We start from the raw sequence: 25,517 nt of genomic DNA on the forward strand, positions 1-25,517 counted from the left end.
GTTTGAATCTTGGATCAGTTAAGTTCAAGATACTGTATTACTCAATAAAAAAATATTTTATTAATACCATTATAGAGAATTTAATTTTAACCCGGGCAAGGCGGGTTTTTCTGCAAGTTAATATTAACTGTGACACACAAAAACAAGATTAATTACAGCTGATCAATGTTAATCAATTCATAATATTGTAAAAATAAACATTATATTCTGTTAAAAAAAAAAAAAAAAAAAAAAAAAAAAAAAAAATTGAATGTATGCTTCTGACAATTACATTCACGCTGAACTAAACTATTCAGTGAGAGTGAGAGTTAATGCAATTTTTGCTCAGTTTTCATATTGTATAAAATGAGTAAAAACTGCCTTAACAATTCCAATCAGATTATTTTCACGCAGTATACTCTTATGGTGTCCAAAACTTGGGGAGCCTAATGCCAAGTCTAAGTACATGGTTGCAGTTGGATAGTCAGAGGCAGATTTTTTAAGGTTGGATGTGGGAGTTGTAATAGTTCTGTCTAGTTTTGTGATCAAATAGAAAATATTTAATACATCTTTCAAAATATATCATTACATAACAAGTTAAAGCTTTTTAATATTGTGTAAGCAAAATTACTCAACATTTACAAGGCCATACTGATACTGAAATTTGAAAATCACATTTCCTATACCACAATCACAATCTAGACTCATTGGTATCCTTCCAAGAAAAAGTTATTTTAATTTTGACAGCAAAGATCTTAATTAAAAAGTCTTACTCTATCTAATGTTGTCCAATAATATTTAGCTGTTTTCTTTTACTAATTCCAATAATAATAATGTTCCACCACAAGAAAAAACTTGTATATGATTATAAGATTTTGTAAGCAAAGTTGAGTTAAAGTAATTCATGTTACTATTGATGAGAATGTTTATGCTTAACTGTAGGTAGATTATTTTTCTGTTACTCTTGCATAGTACATCAGTAAGGTCTTGTATTTAATGTAATTTCCTAGACTTAGGTTGTAAATGAATATTTTAGCTTCAACATTTCCAGGAATGTTGATTGTAATGGAAACTCTCAAAGGCGGGCAGGAATGCCAAAGGTTTCCTCAATGGTACGTGTTATAACAACTTTCCCTATAAATGATCAAAGTTGGTGGAAGGTTTAGTCGTTGGACTGGGGAGGGTCAGTGCTGAAGTAAGGAGCCGTATCCTTGTCTAGGACTGTGTGGCAGACGTTGCACACCTTGGACGGCCGATTGTTGGGGCCACTCATCACAGTGTGGGATAGACAGTTGGCGCAGAACACCCTGATACAGTGGCGGCAGTGGTTCTGCAATAACAAGTTTCAATCAGTATTATCTACCTACTGATTGTATGCAAATATACACAGTGCATTACATACAGTTGAAAGGTAATTGACAACGACAACATTCAGTAAACTTGTAAAATTGAATATATTTTGAGTAAATGAAACAGCAAAAAAGGTTGTATTTCTTTTAGATTGCCAAATTTTATGTTTAGGGATGTGTCGATTCTCAACGCTACCAATTCTTCGATATTGGTATGCATATCGAGAATCAATCATCAAGATACCAACTGACAGTGAATAGGAAATATTTGAATTTGATATTTGATGGACAAAACTCTACATAAAATTGTCTATAAACAGATGCTGCATCTAATAAGCAAAGAAAGGTCAGCGACGTATTTTCTTGCATGAACAAGCACACACAAAACACTGTTGGATCATTCCAGCGTAACAAAGTGCAGATATATTGCACAATAGAAAACTATTCAAGGTCAGGCAACTGGTGATTGCTCACAACTATGATTGTGTGTCTACTCAATCAACTCAGTTTATTTTAAACTTTAACAAGTATATGCCGAGGAGTCATGAGGCACCATAATCAACATCAAGTACTATTGATAGTATCATCCAAACTCAGTTCAGTTGAAACGTTAGCAATGATATGCTGTCTCAGAGGTTGATTAAAATGCCCCATGCACTCAGGGAACATTTTGATTTTGCCTGGACTGACGAAAGTTAGGAGGACAAACCTTTTGCCTGTTGTTTGCAAACTGTGTGTGACATCCGTGGCATTCGTCTACATCTTCCAAGTGTTCCCATCTCACCTATACACATAGAGAACAAGTTAGAAACATTCAATAAAGCCTACTTGGAAATCTTGAAATTAAAATGTGGGTTGAGAAAAAAAAAGGTTTTTTTAATGTTGTTATTAGGAATGAGTCCATTTTCAAACCCGATTCTCCACACCACTGAATCTTGGATGTTGATATCGGTATCAAGAACCGATCGTCAAGAGTCAGTTATGGAAATGGCAGAAGGTGTCTCCAAAAAAGCATAGAAATAAAATTTTAGTTTATGCGGTCATCCCAAATATGTTGGTGATTTGGCTTACACAAAGGGCGCACCTAATGCTGGACATATAGAACACTGGGCTGGAACACTCAATACCGTGGAAGGGATGGCCTTAGTCCTCAACCCCGACGCCAGGGGCGGTACGAGAGAGCTGCAGGAGAAGCTCTCTGAGTCATTCAGCCACCAAACGTACGCTTCACGATCTCTCATGCAAAAACTATATCTGGCGATGGATCACGATTAAACATCACAAAACCATCTAAACACTGGTAAGTGTGTCACACGATAATGCTTTATATCATTCCTGTAATATAATATATCAGCTGGTTCAAGCTGTTCTCATAACACAAATATTTACTACTGATTTGGAGTGTTTGGATATTTTGGTATTCAGGATTTTTCCATAACACCACGGGAGAGGATAAGAATTTTGCCACGATTGCGGGTGATGTTTAGAATTTTGCTGTCATCACGGGAGATGGTGATGATGTCTACACAAAATAACTTCTTGATCAGCATTGTACATGTTATTAAATTTACGGAAAGTAAATAAAAGAAACGTCTTATAACATTTAAAAAATATAAATATAGGTCCGTACCAAACATATATATATGGTAAGTGGTAACATCTTATAAAAACACTTACCATCTTTTACGTAAATTTACCGTCTTGTGAGTAACATTATAAGCATAAATATATTTTTTAAGGGTCATAAGATGTTTCTTTTATTTACTTTCCGTGTATTATGTATGCGAGAGATTATCAGAGTTTCGCCGCAAATTTGCAAGACAATAATGATGTCTGTACGTCCGCTGCAGATCACTAGACTTTTGCGAGCATCCCAGGAGACGATGATGATTTCTGCACGACTGTGGGTATATTCAGGATTTTGCCATTACCACTGGATACAATGATGATGTCTACAATACCACGGGAGATGGTTAGAAATTTACTGTTATCGTGAGAGACGGTGATGATATCTACAAGAAGATGACGTCTACACGGCCGCTGGAGGTGAATAGGAATTTTGCTGTGATCGCAGGAGACGATGATGGTGTCTACATAACTGTGGGTGGTGATCAGAATTTTGCTGCAACTGCCAAAGACTAGTTATATGTTTGAGTGTGCAAAAGTCACATAAATAAGGTAAGATCTACAAAAGCAAAAGTAAAAACCTCCTTAAACAGATAGCTGTTGTTGTTCCTACCTGTGTGTCAGCACTACGTATCCTCTCTAACTCCTGTTGCAGGGACTGGGACAACAACACAAAGTCCTTCTGTACAGTCTCCCCATTGTCTAGCTCTGTCTGTAGGGATGTTACTCTACTGCGAAGCTCGTTAACATCATCCTCTAAGAGCCTCTGGAAACACAGCAGATCATCTTGTGACACTTTGTTAACAAGAAATTCAGCTTTACATCGAACTTATGATTTAAGGCTGGACCATAACCAAAGAAAATGGATATACTTTCTTCTGGATTATGTCTAGTCTTAGTCTACATTGGAATTTCTTATCACTGATATGAGAAAAGTGACAGTGATAAACTCATTGAACTAATCTTTAAAAATATTCCAAGAATTAACTATATTTAGGAAAGCTTTTAATTTAAAATTGTAAAATATTTTTAATCCTCGGTTTGCTACTGATAACATTTTCTTCAAGTTTTACATGATGATAATTATAATTAGGGACGTGCCTATTCTCAATACCAATTTTTGATACCACTGATACTTGGACACAGGATCAAAAGTAAATTCCAAACCGATACCTGTCAAATCTGCAAAGATTGCATGAACGTGAAATTACCACTTTTTCCATGATTGCGCATGAGGACCTGGCATGACAACAATGACGTTTTTGTGACTGGGGGAGATGATCATGATGTGTACAAAGGCGCGGGAGATGATCATGTGTACAAAGCCGCGGGAGATGATCAGAATTTTGAGGCTATCATAGGATATTCAGGATTTTGCCGTGACCGAGAAAGACAGTAGGCCCTAATGATGGTTTTGTGACTGAGAAAATGTATTCAGGATTTTGCAGTGATCACAGAAGACGATTATTACGCCTCCACAACTTAGGGGAAAGATCACGATATTACCTTGAGTTTGGCTTGATCCAAAATCTCAGGCTGGCTTACCTCTAGATAAGATCAAATTTTCTTTTTGATATATTTTTTGTATCTTCTTTTACCGTTAATAGGGTATTTAAATGTGTTGAGAATGGTCTAAACTTTGAATTTGAGAAGCAAAATAATTTTTCCTTTTTTGCTGCATTAATATTTTATTACTTGAAAAACACCCAATTACCGGTACCCAAAATTTATTTATTATGACATTAGGACAGGGGTTGGTGTAGTATAACCAATCCAGGCAGAAAAGTTTGTACAACTTTAAAAAATCGTACAGTATTGGTAGCCTATTGAGAATTAATTTTTCAGGTAACGGTATTGAGAATTGACACATTTTAGTATCAACACATCACAAATTATAATAGTGACAGAAATATAAAGTCTTTAATCTTAAGAATCTAGGCCTAAAAATATCTAATACACTGAAATTGAACTGCTAGAATTATAAAACAAACATTAAATAATGATTCAAATTATACAATGAATAAATGTATTTTTATTAAAAAGAAAAAAAATAATCTAATAAAAAAGAAGGCCTAAAACTTAAAAATAAATTTTTATTACTGTATTGAACATACTTTTGCATGTTTAACATTGTCAAGCTGTGACTTCAGATCTTCCATTTCCGATCGAATGTTGACTTCTGCATGTTCCAATATCTGAATTCTTTTTTGTTTCTCTTTACGCAACATTTCTTCTTTATTCAGTTGTGTCCTAAAACAATCCTTGCTGATAAAACTGATATAACATTAAAATAATAACAAAGTTTCAGAGGGATAAAACATGTTTTTTTATAAACAAATTATTGAAAATCATAAAAGAAATATGGGTATTGACATTAATCTGGTATTTGTTGTACTTACACCAACAATAGTTTTTGTGTGCAAACGGTACATAAACCGTGGTAACATAATTATCTGAAGTAACTTAATAGAAAGTGTAAAAAACATTAATTTACTTTATTTAGGGTAAGAATACTGAAGTTCTGTTACAAGTTAGGAATAAAAACTTAATTGGTTTACGGTAACTAAATAAACCACCAAACATGTTTTCTGGATTTGCATTTACAAGAACACTACTTAGGTTAGGTGTTATAGCCTAAATACTAATTATCGATAAACATCTATCCTGGGAGGGCCATGTAAATTAGGTGGTTAAAAAGGTATCTTCCGGTATCCATGCTCTGCGACAGATGTCCAGAATATGCAGTTTAGACACTCTAAGAGTTGTTTACAGGAGACTCGCTCTTATCCGGACTCCTCGGGACCGAGGCCAGTCCGGATAACGGTTTTTCCGGTTAAACCGACGTAACTAAAAACTCGTTATTTATTTATTTATTGAGTTACATGTCATTACATCATAATAACAGGACATATTGTCAATGGTTAAATAAAGACTTAAAACTAATAGATAAAACTAATACATCTGTATTTACATAAAACAACTGAATCTTCCCAAAATACAACATTGTTACATGACAAAAAATTGAGCCAGCAGGAGTATGAAGGTTTACTTATACCTAATTCCAGCAGTCCTTAAAATAATCTGCCAATGAAAAAAAAGATTTAGTCTTGAGCCATTCTTTTAAATAAAGTCTAAACTTATAGGGATTTTCTAGAGTAATTAAACTTGTTGGTAAGTTATTTAAGATTTTTGGACCAATGTATTGTGGTGATGACTCGAATATTTGTAAATTATGAGCTACAGGTTTGATAATATTCTTTTTTCTTGTATTGTAATTATGTTGAGTTTGGGTCTCCATAAAAGTAGAGAGGTTTCTATCGACCCAGCATGCTATTTCCAAAATATAGTGATCGTAAAAAGTAAGAACTTTAAAGTTTTGAAACAGTTTTTTACTAGGGGTTCTAGAGGGAACTTTGCCAATAACTCGTATTACTTTTTTTTGTAATTTAAAATTTTTTTTTGAATGAGGAGAGTTACCCCAGATCAAGATACCATATGTCATTAATGATGAGAAATATGCATGATATATTATTAGCTGGGTTTCTAGATTCGTTACTTGTGAGATTATTCTTATTGAGAAAATGCAAGGGTCTAATTTTTTACTTAAATTTTCAATTTGAGATGCCCAGTTAAGATTTTTATTCAAAATTAATCCAAGGAATTTTACATTTTGTTGTGGAGATAATTGATGATTTGAAAGGATAATGTGATTTGAATCATCTTCCCTGTAGTTAGCTGAAAAGTTTATAATTTGGGGTTTTTCCACATTTAGGGCCAGACCATTTGCCCGGAACCAGTTACCCAGAGCAGAGAATTCTTTGTCTATGCTTGTCTGCAGGACGTCAATAGTGGGTCCTCTACACAAAAGCATTGTGTCATCTGCATATTGAAAAAGTTTCATCTTTGTTACATTTGGCAGATCATTTACATAGATTAAAAACAAAGAGGGACCCAATATTGACCCCTGTGGCAAACCACATTGCACTTTATCCCGAGATGAATTTACTTGTTGACCATTTTTGCTGATTTTAGTTCTCTGGTATCTATTAGTTAAATAGGAAGAAAACCACAGTTGCTCTTTTCCTATAACTCCAATTTTGCCTAGCTTTTCAATTAAAATGTCGTGGTTAAAACGGATCGTTTACTGTGATATTCGACTTAAATTTAGAAGAGCATTTTATTTAGACATGTGATCACTGGTATAAAATCTTTCCCACGAGAACAGTCATTTCAGTACCGCCCACTTCCTGCCGATCTAATCCGGTTAAACCAATGTGCTGATAAAATGTTTCCGATTAAAGAGATGTCATTCCCGTCGAGTGTAGTCCGGTTAAACCGATGTCCGGATAAGAGGGAGACAACTGTATTTCTCATTACTACATTCACATATTTCATATGGAATTGTTCTATATGGAGCAACAACAAAAACTAATTTAGATAAAATCATTAAGCAGAAAAAAGCTATCAGGGTAATGAAAAAAGTTTATAGTCTTTACATTTATGAAGCAATAATTTATGCAAAACAGATCCAACTATCATCCACCTCAACAGAACAATTACTAAGGCTATCCAGAAAGTAAAGAACATTTCCTTCTGACATTGCTAGGCACGTGCCAATCTCGTACATTTTGGTGCGTGCGCACGTTCGGCAACTCAGTTGGTGTCCAGCCATGACAAGGGGAGCATTCTTGCGCTGCCCGTTTTTTTACATTTTCAACTTAAGATGAGTGCTGCGATTAAAAATCCTGCCAGTTAAAAGGTGCGGTCAGTGATACGGTTTTTGTTGGCAAAAAACTTAAAACCGATAGACATTTATAGCCAAGTTTGTGAAGTTTAAGGAAACAACATAATGAATGAGGGTGAGTCGGTGGCTCAGTTGGTAGCGTCGCGGACTTCGGGCCCAAGGCAGCAGTGTCGTGGGTTCGGATCCTGGTCACTGCCACAAACTTTTATCAGTACAGTTCACCTATGTACTGTACCGGCTCACCGCTTGCTTTGCTGGATACGTTCCACGCACAGATCTGTAGTCTATGTGGACGGGCAAATGCAAGGTTAAAGAGGCCGCCAACCTCTTAAAAAAAAAAAAAGAATGAAAGTTCTGAGAAAGTGGTGCATTCAGATTAAAAATGGCCGATCTGACGCTCATGAGTCATGACGAAGCGAAGGGTGGACGCTCGAAACGCCGGAATTATGGAACTAGTCGCTTAAGTTGATGAAAAGGTTTGAGAAAAGCACCGATTCCCGATAACGGAGCTTTCGCTTTGTTGTGTGACAATTTTAAACAACAATGTCCATGAAACTTGAGCAGAAGTTTCCGTTTTGGTTTTAAATTTTTTTTCCAACAAAAACCATATTACTGACCGGTCCTCTTAACTGGTAGGATTTTTAATCCCAGCGCTCATCTTAGTGAAATTCAAAATTGTGAAAAAACAGGCAGCGCAAGAATGCTACCGTTGTCATGGCCGAACGCCGACTGAGATGCACAGTGCGCATGCACCAATATGTACGAGATCTGCGCGCGCTTAGCGGCGTCAAAACTAAACGTTCTTTACTTTCTGGATAGCCCTCGTAGTATATAACACCAGATTAAAAATTAATCTACCTCGGCATAATCTTGAATTCTACACCAAAAAGACATCTTACATAGGGCTAAAATTTCTCCAGTTTTTACCAGCTCACATCCAAAAAGAAACACAATTTAATAAATTCAAGCAGCTCTTAAAAGACTTTTATAAGAACTCCCTGTTACTCAAAAGACTTCTTAAGTATTAGTAAAAACAAAAACACTTAACTTAATTTGAATTCCAAATAATCATGATTTTGTTAAAAGTAAAAATAAAGTAATCTTAGTAATCTTTTTATGTATTTACTTAGCTGTAATCAATCTTGAATTTATTACATGACTCTATTAAAGTTCATGTAATGTGACACTTAAACGAATAAAGAATGTCTTGACTTGACTTGACCCCAAAATATCCCTTCAACGCATATTTAAAAATAAAAATAAATGTCCTTGTTTTTCTAAGAGAATGTTTGACTTATTATTATAATTGATCTTCCAACAGGAAAAACTATTTTTCAACAGGCAAATGTCCATTCAACAATGATATAAATGTCTATTGCTGGAGCCCAAGATCAGTTCAAGAATCAACAGTTTGTGCTCACTTGAGGATGTTGATCTCTGTGGCCAGCTGGTTCTCCAGCTCTTGCCTCTGTTGTTGTTCTGCCTGACTATGACTCAAGTACAGTTGAGCCTCCTCTCTCTGTGTAGCTGCTATAGCCTCCGCTCTCTCCTGGCCCACCCTGCACAAAACATAAATAATATATAGAGCTTCAAACAGAACTTTTGTATCATGGTGTGAATAAAACTAACACTCGATACCTAACCAAGCAACAGGTGCAGAGCGGTGGAACCACATCACATTACATTTTAGAGACAGTATCAAACATAAGCAAACGGCACTAGCAACGCTGCAGCTATGCTCTGCATGCAGTCATCAAACAGTCTTGAATTTAACATTTATTTTAATTAAATATATGTATTTACCTTTGTCTACAGCTCAAACTGTTGTAACTTGAGTTACGCCCGTTTCGGCATTATAATGCCATTGTGCGACGTAGAACATTCCGCTGAAGTAGCGTTCTCATAGTCACACACAACACAAACAACATTTTACATTTAACAAAAATACAAATAAATTAAACAGGCCTGTTGCAAACATGGTACCGGTTGACATTTGAATGTGTTGACGTTTGAGTGTGTGCGGTACTGTGTGTAAAGACAAAGGTAAATACCTATTTTTAATTATTATCACAGCTCAAGGACTAAAACATGGATTTTAATTTGAGTTAATCAATACTTCTTGAATCAAACTGAATATTTTCCTAAGATTTGGTAGTTGTGAGGTTTGAGATTCAATTTTTACATATCACCAGTTATCAGCACAATAAAGCCAACGGTAGTAGGCTTATATTCTATTGCCAAATGTAAGGAAAAAGTAGGGACAAGTCATCGTCTTTTATGTTTTAAGTACCCTGGAAGGACTCAACTACATAACAACTTGTGATCAAAATGTTGACTTACCGTGCAGCTATGAGATCTTCTCTACATTTCAACACCATCTCCTGGAGCTCCTAAAAAATAATTATTATGATGAATAGGTTTGAAAATAGCAATTTTTAAGCTTTTTTATAAGATGAGCTTTTATTTAAAATTAAAATGGATGTGACATAACATCACACAACAGTTGATTTGTCCCAACTCTAACAATACTTATTTTTCATGTATTTTAAAATGAACATAGGCTAGCAATGTTTATTACAATCATTCATCTATTATTATTATTACAATTAAATGGTTGAATAAAAACTAGCCGATTAAAAGTGCATTGGCAAAAAAGATATTGTAGGTACTAACATTATAAATATGAAAGTTTGTTTGTTTGAAGTTCATTTACACATTAACTAACTACTGGTTGGATTGGGTTGAAATTTGGTATGATGATAGCTTACATTCCTTATTAACATATAGACGTATTCTTATCTCAAAAATCCTTTCGGGCTCTGCCCCAGTGGCTCTAGAGTTTCCTATGTTAACCTTATGAGTATTCATATTTAAAAGGAACTTTTGTCAGCTGTTTCAGCTACACAAGTTGGTTCTATGATATTCAATAGCATTAAAAAGTTATAAGGTTTTGGATTACACCAACTGGGTGCAGCACTATTTTTTTGTTTTTTCATATATTACAACAGCTAACTTGAACCAAGCAGCAACAAAAAGCTATGAAAACTTTACTTTTTTCTATTGTTTAAGCATTTTATACTTATACTATACGCTAACCACGTACGAAGGACGGGTACTCTGCCAGTATAAAATAAATATAAATTATTAAAAATCATCATCATCTGTCAACAAAACAACTTAGAACCAATACCTGTACCTTATGGATTGTTGATGTTAAAGTATGTAAACTATTAACAGTTTTTAAAACCAACCCTGAAAATCTTGTACAATTTAAAAATTACTGTAACATTCTATAAACCTGATGAATCAAAATAATCACTGGATTGAGTGATTACCGGTACTCTTAAGTATTACCATGACACAATTACCTAATAATGTAGAAATTAAATTATTTTATCCATCAATGATCTGTTTTTAGTCAACAACTAACCTCAACTTTATCTGGCAAATCTATGAAAGCATCTTGCAGTTCCTGGGAGTGAGCGTTGTATCTTCCTACTAGCTTATCATTTTCTAGTTGAACACTGAAATAACATATGATTATATTCAACAAATTTATTTATAGATAGAAAATATATTGAAAAACTTAAAGAGACAAAGTTCAAAGCAGGTAAAACTCTGTTTCATTAGGAAAAAGTAATTAAACAGTAATTAAAATGTACTAGCTGTTAACCACGGGCTTCACCCCGTTTGACTTCATAAGTATTAATAAAACTTTTTCCTACAGTCACCCGACAAAGTTGGCTTCCTTGTACTGTTTATAGTACAGAAAGCTGCTAATTGTTGCATATTTATACTTTGTCGTACGGTTTATACTTTGGCGCACATCAGGATTCCAACGAAACAACACAAAACAGCGTGGTTCTATTATGCACGTAATCCGTGTACGCTTGGGAATAGGTTGGCAACACTTAAAGATAAAAATACTATGAGCAGCTGATTGACTATTATAACTACGATTTAACCTGTCATTTCGTGTTTATGGTTTTGGTATTTCTGAACTTTTCTTTTAAACGTTTTTAAAACATTCCTACGATCCTAATAAACAAGAAAATATCTTTAAAGCATTTTTTTTGGCAGGGAAACCACTTCAAATTACAAAAATATACGGAACTATTTTCTCAAGTCGCGGAGCACATTGCTTGCCAAGGAAAAAATAGCGGAGTGATACGGACCGGTGGCTACTTTCTCTAGGGCGCCTATTTGTGTTGCCAACTGAACCTAAAAACATGTTGTATAGTGTTTGAAAGATTAATTATTTATATGCTTTATAGTGACTGTAGGAAAAATATAATGTGTAACACGAGTGCAAAAGGCCTTTGCTGCACTCGAGATCATTCCGCACGAGCCTATTGCTCTCGTGTGCAGTAAAGTGCCACTTTGCTCACTAGTTACACAAATAACTATTGTTTGGTTAAGTTAAGCTGAAATAAACAAAACAGAATACAGAAATACAAATAATCAAACCTGATTTTAATAAGGTAATAAATTGAATGAATAACAAACAAATAAGTACAGCTGAGGTACTAGGTATTTTTAACATTAGGTATATGAAAAGTTCCCTTTAGAAAGGAATTACGGCATTTTAGGAGTAATGGATAGTTTTGTGCAAGGTTTCTCATCATGACGAACAATTTAAGTATATGGTTTATGGGGGTGATGACTTTTAGTTTTCTCAAAAGTTTATGGGTACTTTGGGGTTTATATATGGATGTGTGCGAGCCAAGCTTTTTTCTATCAAGGATTTACATAATTACAAATAATAAGTTGATCAGGCCTTAATGAGCAGATTCTAATATTGCAAATTCCCCAATCAATCACATGGCTTTCCCTTGTCTACCTGTCCAGATCCCTCTGTGTCTGCTCCCTCTGAGCCTTCAGTCTGTCCAGCTCCTTGCTGACACTGGCCGCCATCTGTCTGAAGGCATCTCGAGTCTCCTTCAGGGCTGTCTCACTTGTCACCATCCTCTGCTGCAGCTCTGCCACCTGAGGAGGCAAGTCAAGTGATCAAAGAAAATTAAACCTGACAATGTTCAAAATGGGGTAAACAGCTTCTCAACAAAATAAGTCCCAAAGTAATAAAAGAACCTTTATTATTGGTTACAATCGTATGATTACAAAAAAAAGTGAAACATATCTAATAAGACATTTAGGGATGGGTCAGTTTTAGGGATAGGTCAGTTTTTTAAGTCGGTTGATGGATTAAATGGTTTTTAGCAAAAAACCAAAACTGACATTTCCTATCAATTCACGGTATCGGTTTTCAGTTGCCACACAAAAAGTTTGCAATTGTATGAAACAATTGCAATGATTTGCGATCGTGGGGAATGTACAATATTTTGCCATGGTCGGAGGGGACAATGATAATGTGTTCTTGATCGATCACAGAAGACAAGCATGGTGTCAACAAGACCTCAGGAAATATTCAGGATTTTGCCCTGGGCCCTGTTTCATAAAAATACTAGTCCAGTATTTACTAGTCCATGGACTAGTAATACTAGTGTATTTTACAAGTCTACGTTTCAAAAACCTACTAGTGTAAAATACTAGTTACTAGTGTAGGGACTAGTATTACTAGTGGTTTTTACTAGTGTAGACAGCAATTTGTTTCATAAAGTTTTATTCTTGTAAATTACACTGGTAAATACTTGCCATTTTCTAACAACCCCTCTACACCCGTATTATTTGAAGTAGACTCGTATTTTTGGAAAGAGAGTTATTTCATTACTCACATAATTTAAAAAAATGAATTATTGAATTCTTTTTTCAAGTGCGAATTGGGTCAAGTTTGAAATTTAAGATAAAACTAGATCTGTGATTGCTAAAATGATAATTATAGATGTAAATTACAATAAATAAATGTGGCGTAGTACAAAATGAGTGAAATTGAATTTTATAATGTGTGTACAATCGCAATTATTCTAAATTTATTCTAAGTTATCAATTTCTGTGAAATTTTAGTCTAAATTTACTTGAGTTAAATTTCATGGTCATATCAACTATGTAGTTATCACAGATAAAAGATTTTTAATCTTTGAGAGAAACCAAATTAAAACCGCATACCGTATTGCATACAAAGATATAAAAAAATGTATCCAACATTACAACATTAATCAGATTATTTTACACCCAAGGCTCTCGGTTTTATTTAAAGACATTTTAATATGAAATAATAGTAAGACAATTTTAAAGAGGAGTTTCATTGTATTTTTTGAGGTGCGTATTATTTGCTTCCCTAAATAGCTAAAACCCTGTGACGTACTAACAATTTTGTAGGCCTATATTTGATTTTTGGGCGTTGGACTGAACTGCTTATCATAAAAACATTACTTTTAATCCATTTTGGTATTCTGAATTTGTTATTCAAAGTAATAAAAAAATTAGATGTTGATTAGAGCTGTTATTTTAATGTAAAACATGTAAAAGTTTAATTAATGGAACAAAAAGTAGAGTACTATAGTGAGTGGTGCGGATTTGAACCATGGACCCACCACATGAGAAGCGAAAACTCTACCTCTGAGCTATGCCCTGCAATAGCGCATATGCCATGTTTTACTATACTTGAAAACCTACTTCTCCATTGCTTGTAACGGCGTTGCAATTATTTGTTACATCAATAAACGTTTAGGCTTATTATTCATGGTTTGTAGACTCAAAATTAGAATATCACCAAATGGTTTTCAACCCAAATATTCTTATGCATTCGAATATTTGAGAACATAGGTTAGGGTACTTGAAAACGTTCCAAACAAAATGTCCTTAGACGATTTAATTACATTCAAAATTTGAGCATTCTTTTCTTTACTCATAGCAAGCTTAATTTTATATGTCAGAATAAAACAAAAACTTTACAAATTACAGCGAATGCAGCAGCAACAGATCAACTTCCACCCAAGTGTTGAGCGTCGCAACTAGGCCTACAACCGGCTACTACAATCACCGTGTTGATTGCAGCGACACGATGCGACGCCGCACCGCGCCGGCGGGCTCATCGATGAACATAAATAATAGCGGTTTGATAAATAATGTGTGATTCTTTTACCTATGTGTCTATATAATCATTAATTAAAAGAAAACACTGCGTTTTTACAACTATTTACTTTTAGTATCAAATGAAAGAAAAAATTAAAACGCTTTATGAAGCGTCAGAAAACCTGTGATTGAGGTTAGAAATTTGTTTTGAGAGTTCACTTGTAAAGTTGGTCACGTGACTAGTAGTTTCGGTCACGTGACTAGTAAAATTCCCTAGTATTTACTAGCGGTATAAAAACGTTTATGAAACACAGATTAGTAGGACAGGTAAATACGGGACTAGTATTTACTAGACTAGTAATTACTAGACTAGTATCTTTATGAAACAGGGCCCTGATCATGGAAGAACAACGTTGATGTTGACAAGACCGTGGTACAAATTCAGGATTTTGTGGGCGACAATGGTAATGTCTTTTCAATGGTGGAAGATACTCTCAACTATTTCACTGTGATTTCTTGATACGATAATGATATCTTCCTGATATCAGAGGTTGTTAAACATTTTGGCCGTGATACGATGTTGATGTCTTCACAATCCCGGAAGAAGTTTAAGATTTTGCCACGATCACCAAAGACAATGATGGTGCCTTTGTGATCATAAAATAAAATCAAGATTTAGCTGTGATCACTGAAGAGTGGAAAAAATGATGCCAATGATGAAGACTTCACGAGCACCAGAGATGTTTAAGATTTTTTTGGATCACAGATTATTTTCATTATGACAACATAATAAATTCACATTACACCAAATTTATGAATACAATAACCTAATACAGTACACTCCCTATCAACCAAGGTCAAGGCTGTTGGGACTGAGACTACTTCGATTAAAGAGAATCTCGGATAACAATGAGGTTGCTTACATTTTGGGGTTTGATTAATGGTTACAGGACCACATTAGGACAATTAAATTATAATACATCCAAAGAAAGATCAAATAAATGGTTTTCAAAAATGTTTTGCAATAGGTTGTGTTAGTAAAGAAATCAGCAAACAAACATGCTCAACACTTCTTGAATAGTCTTTAAAAACTCAAAATAGGCCTACTGTATTATTACATTATGCTGAACCAACACTCTAAATTCAAATTCAAATTCAAACTGTTTTAAAGAAAGATGGTCAGCATCATGGATTCTCTGAAAATGAACCATAGAAAAAAAAATTAACGCTTTGGGGGTTGTGAAGCCTTAAGATTACATTTTTAGTTACGATTCCTCACTCCGCTAGATAAGCATTAAAATGACACCTCAATCGTAAAATTGGTTAAGTAGGAAGCCTGGAAAAGGGATGTTACAGAGAAACCCCTTATGGTATTAAATTTATAGATACATGTTTAACTTTACTTTAAACAGGAATATACATTAATAAAAAAATTATTGTTTTCTGACCAAAAATAAATATATATATAGTCCTAAACTAAAACTAACTCAGATAACCTGAGAAGAGTGTACTGTCCTGCTTTTCTGTTGGCAACCATACAAGAAACTTAAACATTTATAGCATAGTCATGATGATTATTTAGGAATTTGACATGTATACATGTCAATTACATTATAAAGAATTGAGACCATACAATAGTCGGAGGTGCAAGAAGTTTTAAAATTTATCTAGAGCTTAGAGCTGCAGAAAGCAACAATCATTAACACTTCTTTAAAATTATTCAGGCCTAAATATTACTTATTATTAGTTAAGTTTCTTATGTTTAATTACCTGAGCCTTGTGTTCTTCTTTATTTTCATTCCATCTCTGCTCCATATCCTGTCTGGCTGCCACTTCCCTGAAACAATACAATTGGTTTTATTAATTTGTAAAGTGAAACATCAACTATTCTGCCTAGAAAAAAAAACAAATTCCCTAGGTAAGGCGTAGAATAATAACTTGCATATTATCTTTGACTATCAATACAACAACATAGTTTGTGTTAGGGGTGTGCGAATAGTGATTTTCAACCTCGAACCGAGCCGAGCCGAGCTTTTTAAAAAATGTTCGAGCTCGAGCTTTTTCGAGCCGAGCTTTTCCTAGCGTAACCTTATCTTAAATATTAAACTTTTTTTTCTTAAAAAAGTGCATAATAATAATAATGTTCAGTCAATTTTTAAATAAACACAATGTTATTTTAATATGTTTAAAAACATTGAGAATTGTTAAGACATCAAATAGTAGATAATCACGATAAGAACTGAACTGAACTAAATGAAGATGCAAGAAATAAAAGGATATCGATTGAAGGCCTGAAGAGATATGCAGTGCAGACTGAGACAATCAGATTGTCTTTCATAACTGAACAGCAACGCGACCTTGAATGACAAAACAACTAGCAAGCTGATTACATATGTATATTGTAACTACTATGAATATTTAATTCTATTTTGTATAAATAAATACAAAATAAATTTAAAAACACGTGATTATTCTTGTTGTTTTCCATGCACAAAATATTTTTGTTTTATGAATCTTATTAATCAAAAAAGAACATGGTTGGTTTGGATCCAAAAAGGTGGAGAGACTAGTTTTACTTATAGGCCTATATTAAAAAATATATAATTGACATATAGAGGAAATAGACCAAAGCACTAGAATTAATAGAATAACACACAAAGTAAACAAGAAATGAAATGCAGAACACGATGATTTAACACTGTCACTCAATTTTGTTATCTAGAAGGGTCGGCGAACTAATCAATAAATAGCCAAAACCAGTTTCCTCCCCTTCACACAGTCTCACCGCCCCCCTCCCCCCCAATCCGGGTGGCCCAACACTTTGTCCTTGAAACACCCTTGCGTCTGAAACAATAAACCCTTACACCCTCGTTGCTGTTTTGACAACAGGTTTATGAATGTGATCACTATTTTTCATTTCCAGAATTAACTATCAATTATTATTATTTGCAAGATACAAATAGGAAACTACATCACATTATGGTATTCAATGACCCATGTACTATCAAAAATTAATAACTCATTACTTATTTTGATAATAAAAAGCACTCATTACAGCACGCGCCACTTATTGATATATATATATATATATAATCCTCAAAGTAACTGTTACTTTATACAAAATAAAATAGGTACAAAATTGTGTGGCCAGTCAAACTTTATAAACAGACATTTTATTCTATAAAATACAGATGGTAAATAGGGGTTGGTTTAAAGGAAATAAAATACAAAACATATTAATTAATTATTTTAATAAACATTATCACATCAGAAAGGTTATGGGATTGATTGAACTAAAAAAATAACCGCAGGGAAACTTATAAGTAGAAAAGTCGTCAACCACAATCTGTTTAATCAGTACATTGTTAGAGAGGGAGAGTGAGAGAGAGAGAGAGAGAGAAAGAGAGATAGCAGATAGGGGCGTTTGATAAGGAATCTGAAAAAGTAAACAAACAAGGAACAACGACACGACGATACTCGTTTACAGTCTTATTGTCTCGCCCACTACATTTGCACACGTGACCACTTTTTGTTTCTTCCTTATCTTTCATCCGTCCCAAAATAGAATTCCTGAAATAGTTTGTTGGTATAATCATAGATAAAACATACTAGTCTATGGTATAATCTCCCCTCCCACACAAGGCGCAGTGCTCAGTGCGCACTGTGGTTGCCACGGCAACCGTGTGTCGTCATAGCGACTTAGCCAATCACGCACTCGCACTGCGTTGTATATTACGTCAGTGTTTCCATTCGCGGGATTATTATCCCGAAAACGGGATATTTGGACCTTGAGCGGGATAAAACAGGATTTTTGGCTGTGACGACTATTTTTAATTTTTCCTACTTAATTTTAGAGAAAAACTAACTCAAATTGTTAAAATACTGTAGCAAAATATAATAGTGATGTTTAAACAACTTTTTAAACATGATACGTCAAGTATAATACTAAGTATTGTACAAAAAAATCATGCGGGATAAAGCGGGATTTTTTCATAGTTTAAAAGCGGGATGAAACGGGATTTCTGGACCCAGTAAGCGGGATTATTTTTTTGGTCATGTGGAAACACTGATTACGATACGAATAGTTGTGTTAGAAAGACAACGTGATAGGTGGTAGTTTCCTCAAAATTACGATCGATAATCATTGCGTCTTGACTGAGCTGAGGTTCGTGCTTAGGCTTATCAAGACACAATTATGAAACGGAGGAGAGTAAATTTAAATGAAAGTTAGTTCCTTATTTATTAATTTAATTTTTATTTGCTTGTTCAATAAGTATTCGGCTCGAACATTTCGAACTTTTTGAAAATCACGAGCCGAGCCGAATAGGACGCTATTCGGCTCGAAAAAGCTCGATGCTCGAATACTCGCACACCCCTAGTTTGTCTTTAAAAAATAAATTGACCATTGGAAAACAACTTGGATTTTTAAATGAGGTTTATTATACTAGTTAACGCCACTCATTTTAAAGCATTTTTCTTCCTACAGGCTGGTCTGTAAACTCCTACAAATACATGTCCCTTTAAATTTTTTAAACAAATTCAATCCAAAACACCCCCGCTACAGCAAACCTGCCGACTAAGCGAATTTCCATTTGCCTGGATTGATTTTCAATTAATCTATTAAATTAACATTTATGCTTAACGAGTACCTAGGTTTGCTGCTAAAAAAAACTAATAAAGTGTGTTTTTATTAAAATATTAATAGCTTAGTATAAAATAAATAAATAAATTTGATCAAAATATATCCATAAACAATCCAACTACATTTTACAATATTCTCCCTAAGAATAACATGGGAATTTTAAATGAAAATTACATTTTACAATATTCTCCATAAGAATAACATGGGAATTTTAAATGAAAATTTTTTTGAATTTTCTCCCTAGCCAATAGCCTAACCGTACAAAAACACTTTGATATACTAAATCATGTGTGTTTTTATTTTAATCTCTATAAGGTCTGGAAAAAATTTATAAATTTTGTGTTTTAAAGGTAAAAAATGAGAAAACCCATTTTTACCTCATAAAACCGCCCATTACACCACGTTTCCATGGTCCGATCATGCTGGTTCGCGAACTCATTCAAGTTTATCCCGCCTTACACCTTCAAACTAAATTTTATCAAAATCGGAAAAAAATTTAAAAAATTACTCAAGTTATTGTCTTCACGGACACTATAATATATGCTAACATGATCAACACTTCTTGAATAGTCTTGTATATATATATATTATATAATACCTATATATAATATGCTAACATGCTCAACACTTCTTGAATAGTCTTGTAACGTATATACATATATATTATATATATATAACATATATAATTGCTAGTGGGTAGTCGACCCACTAGACAGAATCGATAGATCGGAATTCAACAACATCACAAACTTCATAATAGACGATCGGAATATCACTACTCCTACCTTTGTTGTAAAGAATCTAGAACCTGTTCAATTGTTTAATCATATAACATTAAAGAATGATTGGACCGACATTTTAGATGATAGAAGAGTAATTATGTACATTTTATTAGTCTGGATAATAATATTAACAATCTTACTCATTATTTCAGCATATTTCATCCACATACTCAATATTAAAATAAATCTAATCACTGAACCTCAAACCCCTCAAAAAGACTATTAACATAACAAAGTATTACCCAGAATAAATCATTTATAATCTGAACATATGAACATAATTTATAATAATAATAATAATAAAATAAATAACAAACAAACAGCTAATATTTAAATAATTCAAAACTAATGAAACAATCAATTAACTTAAGGAGACTCGAAGGGGCGAAAGAAGACGTGAGCGACTATGAGCTATACACCACCAGCTCATTCTACCGCGTCACTGGAAGGGTCGCGAAACAAGCAAATGAGACGATCCTCAAGATCGCATCGCGTCACAGGAAGGGGGGAAGAAGAGTCGGAATGCACATCAAGATATCCGTTTGATTCCCTCCATCGCGATTGATGGTTCCGTGTAGCCTATCTCCTTAAGTTGTTTTTTCTTTTTTATTGTCAACTGGTGGTAGGTTGACGTTTTAACCAGGGGGGTGTAAGAAAGGGGATTAACCCCGTACCCACAGTGCTCATCTAAGCAGACACTCTGTTCACATTACACTTAGTCGTCCAGTTGGTGTGAACAGAGTTGAACAGTAGCATGAGCATTGATTTACAAATTCCTTTCCCAGCTGACGTGAGTTAGGTGATGACCGGTAGGGCTGACTTCCAAGAAACATCGTTAACCTATAAGCCACACACCCTATCGGTAATCAGCCAATGAGAAGGGCTATTGAAGAAGATGGAGGGGTGAGGAGTCTCGAAGCTGGAGGACCTGAAGGAAAAAATCGGGGAGATCACCACGGGCCACTGGACCAAGAAGATCAAGAGTTTCGGAGTGTGTGTATCGGTGTGTGTGCTTCTGGGACAATAAACAGTATGTAAAAGAATAAAATATGTAACTAAAGTTTTGTAAAACAAACATGTCATATAATTTGTCAGTAACTCATTCTTTTACATTTTCAATTGATTTTCTTTTCTCGTAAATTTAACTTTGTAAATTAATTTATTTTACAATTAATTGTTGTTCTTTGCCTTTTCATAGTTTTCTTTTGCTGTTGTAACACTTTGTAATTTTGTTGTTATTCTAAATTTAATTTTGTTCATTACACGTTGAGTAACACCCTTAAGCAGTCTTATGTCTCATTAACCTAACACCTCTTGACTAAGCTAAGCGAGTGAAACCTTTAGGAAACTTTAATTTAAAGTGAGGCATGGGACACGCAACATATATAAACATTTAAACTAATAGTGCATATCGGGTGATGCAAGCGACACGTAGCTAGCTGGTGTAGCGGCTGCTATGTAGCTCGCGTATTAATGCGCCGGTGTGAACACTCTCATTTAAATATCATTGAGCTACGTTAGCAACATCTGCTGACGCCGGTAATGGCAGTACTTTATGGTGATGTAGTAACTAAAAATATATATATATTAAATCTCAGTTTAATTTTTTTAAATTGAATCTTTTTATCCCAAAATCTAATATTTTTTTAACTTGGTGCCTTGCTAGTCCATATTACACAGAGTTTGTTAGACTCAACGGTAATGACTACTTCCCTGTCACAGTGTACTACAGTGTCAGTGTACTGACCTAGTCAGGTCGTCTTTGGTTCTCTCCATCAGCTGTAGTTGCCGCTGCAGCTCCGTTACTTTGGTCTGCTCTGTCACCAGCTGGGCCTCGTAGTTCTGACACATGGGACACTTGGCTTCCGGTGACGAGTCTGAGACAAACGACCAACATTTACAAACTGGCCGATCAATCAATAATACCTATTCATATAGCCGCTAAATAATATCAATACCTTTGACCAGAGGTTTCCAACCTTTATTACCCAAGGGCCACATTGTAGTTTTTTTGGAGGAAAGGGCCTGCCAATATTATAAGTGCATAGAGTTTTATCTCTTCTAAATAACGCATATCATCAATGTAGTTTTTTAATTGGGTTAAGCAGTGGGTTTATTAATGTTGGATAAGCACTAAGTAATAATCTTTGACTATTGATAAGATCTTTGACTATTGAATCTTTGCCTTTCAATAAGTAATACCTTGACTATTGATATGGCAACTCAATAGGTAATACATTTGACTATTGATATAGGCGCTCAATAATTCATAATTTTTACTATTGATATGGGAAATAACAATTGTAAGATGAGAAATAAACATTGTACTAGAAATTGTGGCGAGGCAGTGTCTGTATATTTATTTTGTGTATGTATTTATGTATGCATAAATAGTAAAATATTAAATAAATGACTGGATAAAAAACATGGAACTTACCAACAAGTTTGCTCTCTAATGAATTTCTCAAAGGAGAGCTAGGAACTTTAGACTGACTAGATGATACACTTCCTCCTGTAACAAAATAACGAGTGCTTAGTGTAACAAGTACTGAATAAACAAGTAATGAGCGTACAAGTACTATTCTTTGGTCTTTTATACTTTAACTAGCAACCTGCGTCACTTTGTGACTTCAAATTATGTGATATATTTGATATACCAACTACAGGTAACCCCATTTTTCTATGGATATAAAAAAAAATTGAATCATGGCCATCTGTTTTGATGTAAACAAATGTAAACTTGATAAAGTTCAAATTATTGACGACAGAATTCAGCACAAACTATGAAATTGTATAAGCCTATAGGACAAAGGGCTTTATAGTACAGGTAAAATAGGGTTTTATAAACAACAAAATTTGTACATTCATGAAATTTCACCTGTGAGTTACTAATAATATGAGAAATGAAGATCCGATGAGTCCCCAAAATTTTGGGCGTCCTAAGGCCCTTTTTGGGGCCCTTTTTGTTCCGAAGGGCCCTTGTTCCTGAATAATTTTGTTTTTACGTTTAAGGTCGAGTGAGGTGTGGTTTCCGATGGTTTTAGTTATTGTAAATCGATTAAGACTAGTTTTAAGTGTATTAAACCACTCCATACAGGGTGTTTCGAAATATTATTACTTTTTAAGATATTTAAACATATGTTCATAAACTGATAAAATTAGTTACCTCCATGCTCTATATAAAAGGGGATTATTGAAAATAATTGTAACTCTTTACTACGTAAGAGGAAAGGATCACAAGGAGTAAGAGAAAATATTAAATACCCCCGTCACAGTAAGCCTACAGACCTAGCAAATTTTCATTTGCTCGATTTTCAATTAAATCTAAAATAGCATTGAGTTTAATGAATACTTAGGTTTGCTACTACAAGGAGGCTAATAAAGTGTGTTTATGGTAAAATATTAATAGCCTAGTATAAAACAAATAAATTTGACAAGTTTGATCAAAATAAATCTATTAACAAACAAACAAAATCATTTTACACTGTTCTACTTAAGAATAATATGGAAATTTTAAATTTACAATTTTAGCATTTTATCTGTAACTAATAACCATACAAAAACACCTTAATATACTAAATTATTAGTTTTTAAGCTATTTAAAATGTTCTAGAGAAAAATTGGAAAACTTTGTGATTTAAAGTAGATAAGAAAACCCAATTTTTACCCCATAAACCTCGTTCCCATTGTTCAGGACAAAAATGCTTGTACCGACAATGCTGCTCTGATGTCTTAGTGCTGTTCTGGTCGTCATAACCACGAAAGATAACCGTACTTGTATTGATTGAAAATAAGTTTGAGGAACTTAAGATACAAGTTGCAAACGTCAGTATGTATGAAAGGTGTTTTTGCACCACATTGCTCGTGCTTTAAGATTGGTGTTGCCTGTTCTGCAATATGCAAGGTTTGTGAAGGGGAATCCTGCTTGAACACCAACTTTGACAAAATCAGTAAAGATGGACAAGTTGCTAAGAATAATAAAAATGTTAATGAGTCATCTGAGAATAATTATTGTGATGATGAAATTGTAAAGAGAGATACTACGGAAATTGTAGAAAAATAGCTTTAGTTTAAGTACTTCATTTTAATATCTAATGTAAGGTTTTATACAAATACAATTGTTTTAATTGTTAATAAATGTAAAATAAATAATTTAAATAACTACCTAAGAAAAATACATATCAATTTGAAATTGGTCTTAATAGGTTTGCATAAAAAACACGTTGAAAGATTATTCACACCACCTTAAAAGTTGAAATTTTTGCTTAGTAATCTATGTTATTATGTTATAGTGTAAAACCTAATTCATCCCCTTTTAGCGAACATCCCATGAAGGAGATACGCTATTACCGAAGGTCTTATGGTAAAACATAGACCCGAAACCGATTTACGTTTTCATTTCGATGTAAAATGATTTTGTTTGTTCGTTAATAGATTTATTTTGATCAAACTTGTCAAATTTATTTGTTTTACACTAGGCTATTAATATTTTACTATAAACACACTTTATTAGCCTCCTTGTAGCAGCAAACCTAAGTATTCATTAAACTCAATGCTATTTTAGATTTAATTGAAAATCGGGCAAATGAAAATTCGCTAGGTCTGCAGGTTTGCTGTGTCGGGGGTATCTAATATTTTCTCTTATTCCTTGTGATCCTTTCCCCTTATATAGTAAAGAATTACAGTTATTTTCAATAATCCCCTTTTATATAGAGCATGGAGGTAACTAATTTTATCAATTTATGAACAAATGTTTAAATATCGTAAAAAGTAATAATATTTCGAAACACCCTGTATGGAGTGGTTTAATACACTTAAAACTAGTCCCAATCGATTTAAAATAACTAAAACAAAACCATCGAAAACCACACCTCACTCGACCTTAAACGTAAAAACAAAATTATTCAGGAACAAGGGCCCTTCGGAACAAAAAGGGTCCTAAAAAGGGCCTTAGGACGCCCAAAATTTTGGGGACTCATCGGATCTTCATTTCTCATATTATTAGTAACTCACAGGTGAAATTTCATGAATGTACAAATTTTGTTGTTTATATGGAGTGTTTTTGTATTATTTTACCTGGGGATATCATCCAAACCTGCAAAAGGCACATCTTGAGGATAAGAGCTTTAAATTGATACCCAATATGCCTATAAAAATAGATATTTAGGGGTTGATTTGCTGCACACAAAAATCCATCAAATTATTTTAATAATTTAGATAAGAATAACAAACAAAATCTAAGATTGATTACAAAAATCAAATAAAAAAAATAATTTTCAATTGAACTACTGTACTGTGCTGAATGATTTATGCACTTCTAAAGAAGATCAATCAGCCGTTTAGGTGTTTAGTATGTTTATCGCGTATAGTAACACTGTGCTAATCTAAATCTGTAAAATATTATCGAACAATATTTGGGCAAC

The 25,517-nt window shown here is 33.9% G+C and overlaps 1 protein-coding gene across 4 annotated transcripts in view; it reads right to left on the bottom strand.

Annotated features, from left to right (window-relative positions):
• Positions 1-253: 253 nt before the first annotated feature.
• Positions 254-25,517, bottom strand: part of LOC129004952 (rab GTPase-binding effector protein 1-like) — a 71,908-nt gene continuing 46,644 nt past the window's right edge. For all 4 annotated transcript variants that reach the window (XM_054433678.1, XM_054433676.1, XM_054433675.1 and 1 more), the window contains 11 exons: positions 22,532-22,606; positions 21,842-21,971; positions 16,441-16,507; positions 12,539-12,684; positions 11,129-11,222; positions 10,039-10,088; positions 9,120-9,257; positions 5,069-5,204; positions 3,568-3,720; positions 2,038-2,112; positions 254-1,309 (listed from right to left, as the gene is read on the bottom strand). In XM_054433678.1, coding sequence (XP_054289653.1) covers positions 1,142-1,309; positions 2,038-2,112; positions 3,568-3,720; positions 5,069-5,204; positions 9,120-9,257; positions 10,039-10,088; positions 11,129-11,222; positions 12,539-12,684; positions 16,441-16,507; positions 21,842-21,971; positions 22,532-22,606 — 1,232 coding nt within the window. In that variant the 3' untranslated portion in view covers positions 254-1,141. The remainder of the gene's footprint in view (positions 1,310-2,037; positions 2,113-3,567; positions 3,721-5,068; positions 5,205-9,119; positions 9,258-10,038; positions 10,089-11,128; positions 11,223-12,538; positions 12,685-16,440; positions 16,508-21,841; positions 21,972-22,531; positions 22,607-25,517) is intronic.

The sequence above is a fragment of the Macrosteles quadrilineatus genome, unplaced genomic scaffold, assembly GCF_028750875.1.
Source record: "Macrosteles quadrilineatus isolate MER2022 unplaced genomic scaffold, UCM_ALF_1.0 Scaffold_13__1_contigs__length_4303367, whole genome shotgun sequence".
In the NCBI taxonomy this organism is placed as follows: domain Eukaryota; kingdom Metazoa; phylum Arthropoda; class Insecta; order Hemiptera; family Cicadellidae; genus Macrosteles; species Macrosteles quadrilineatus.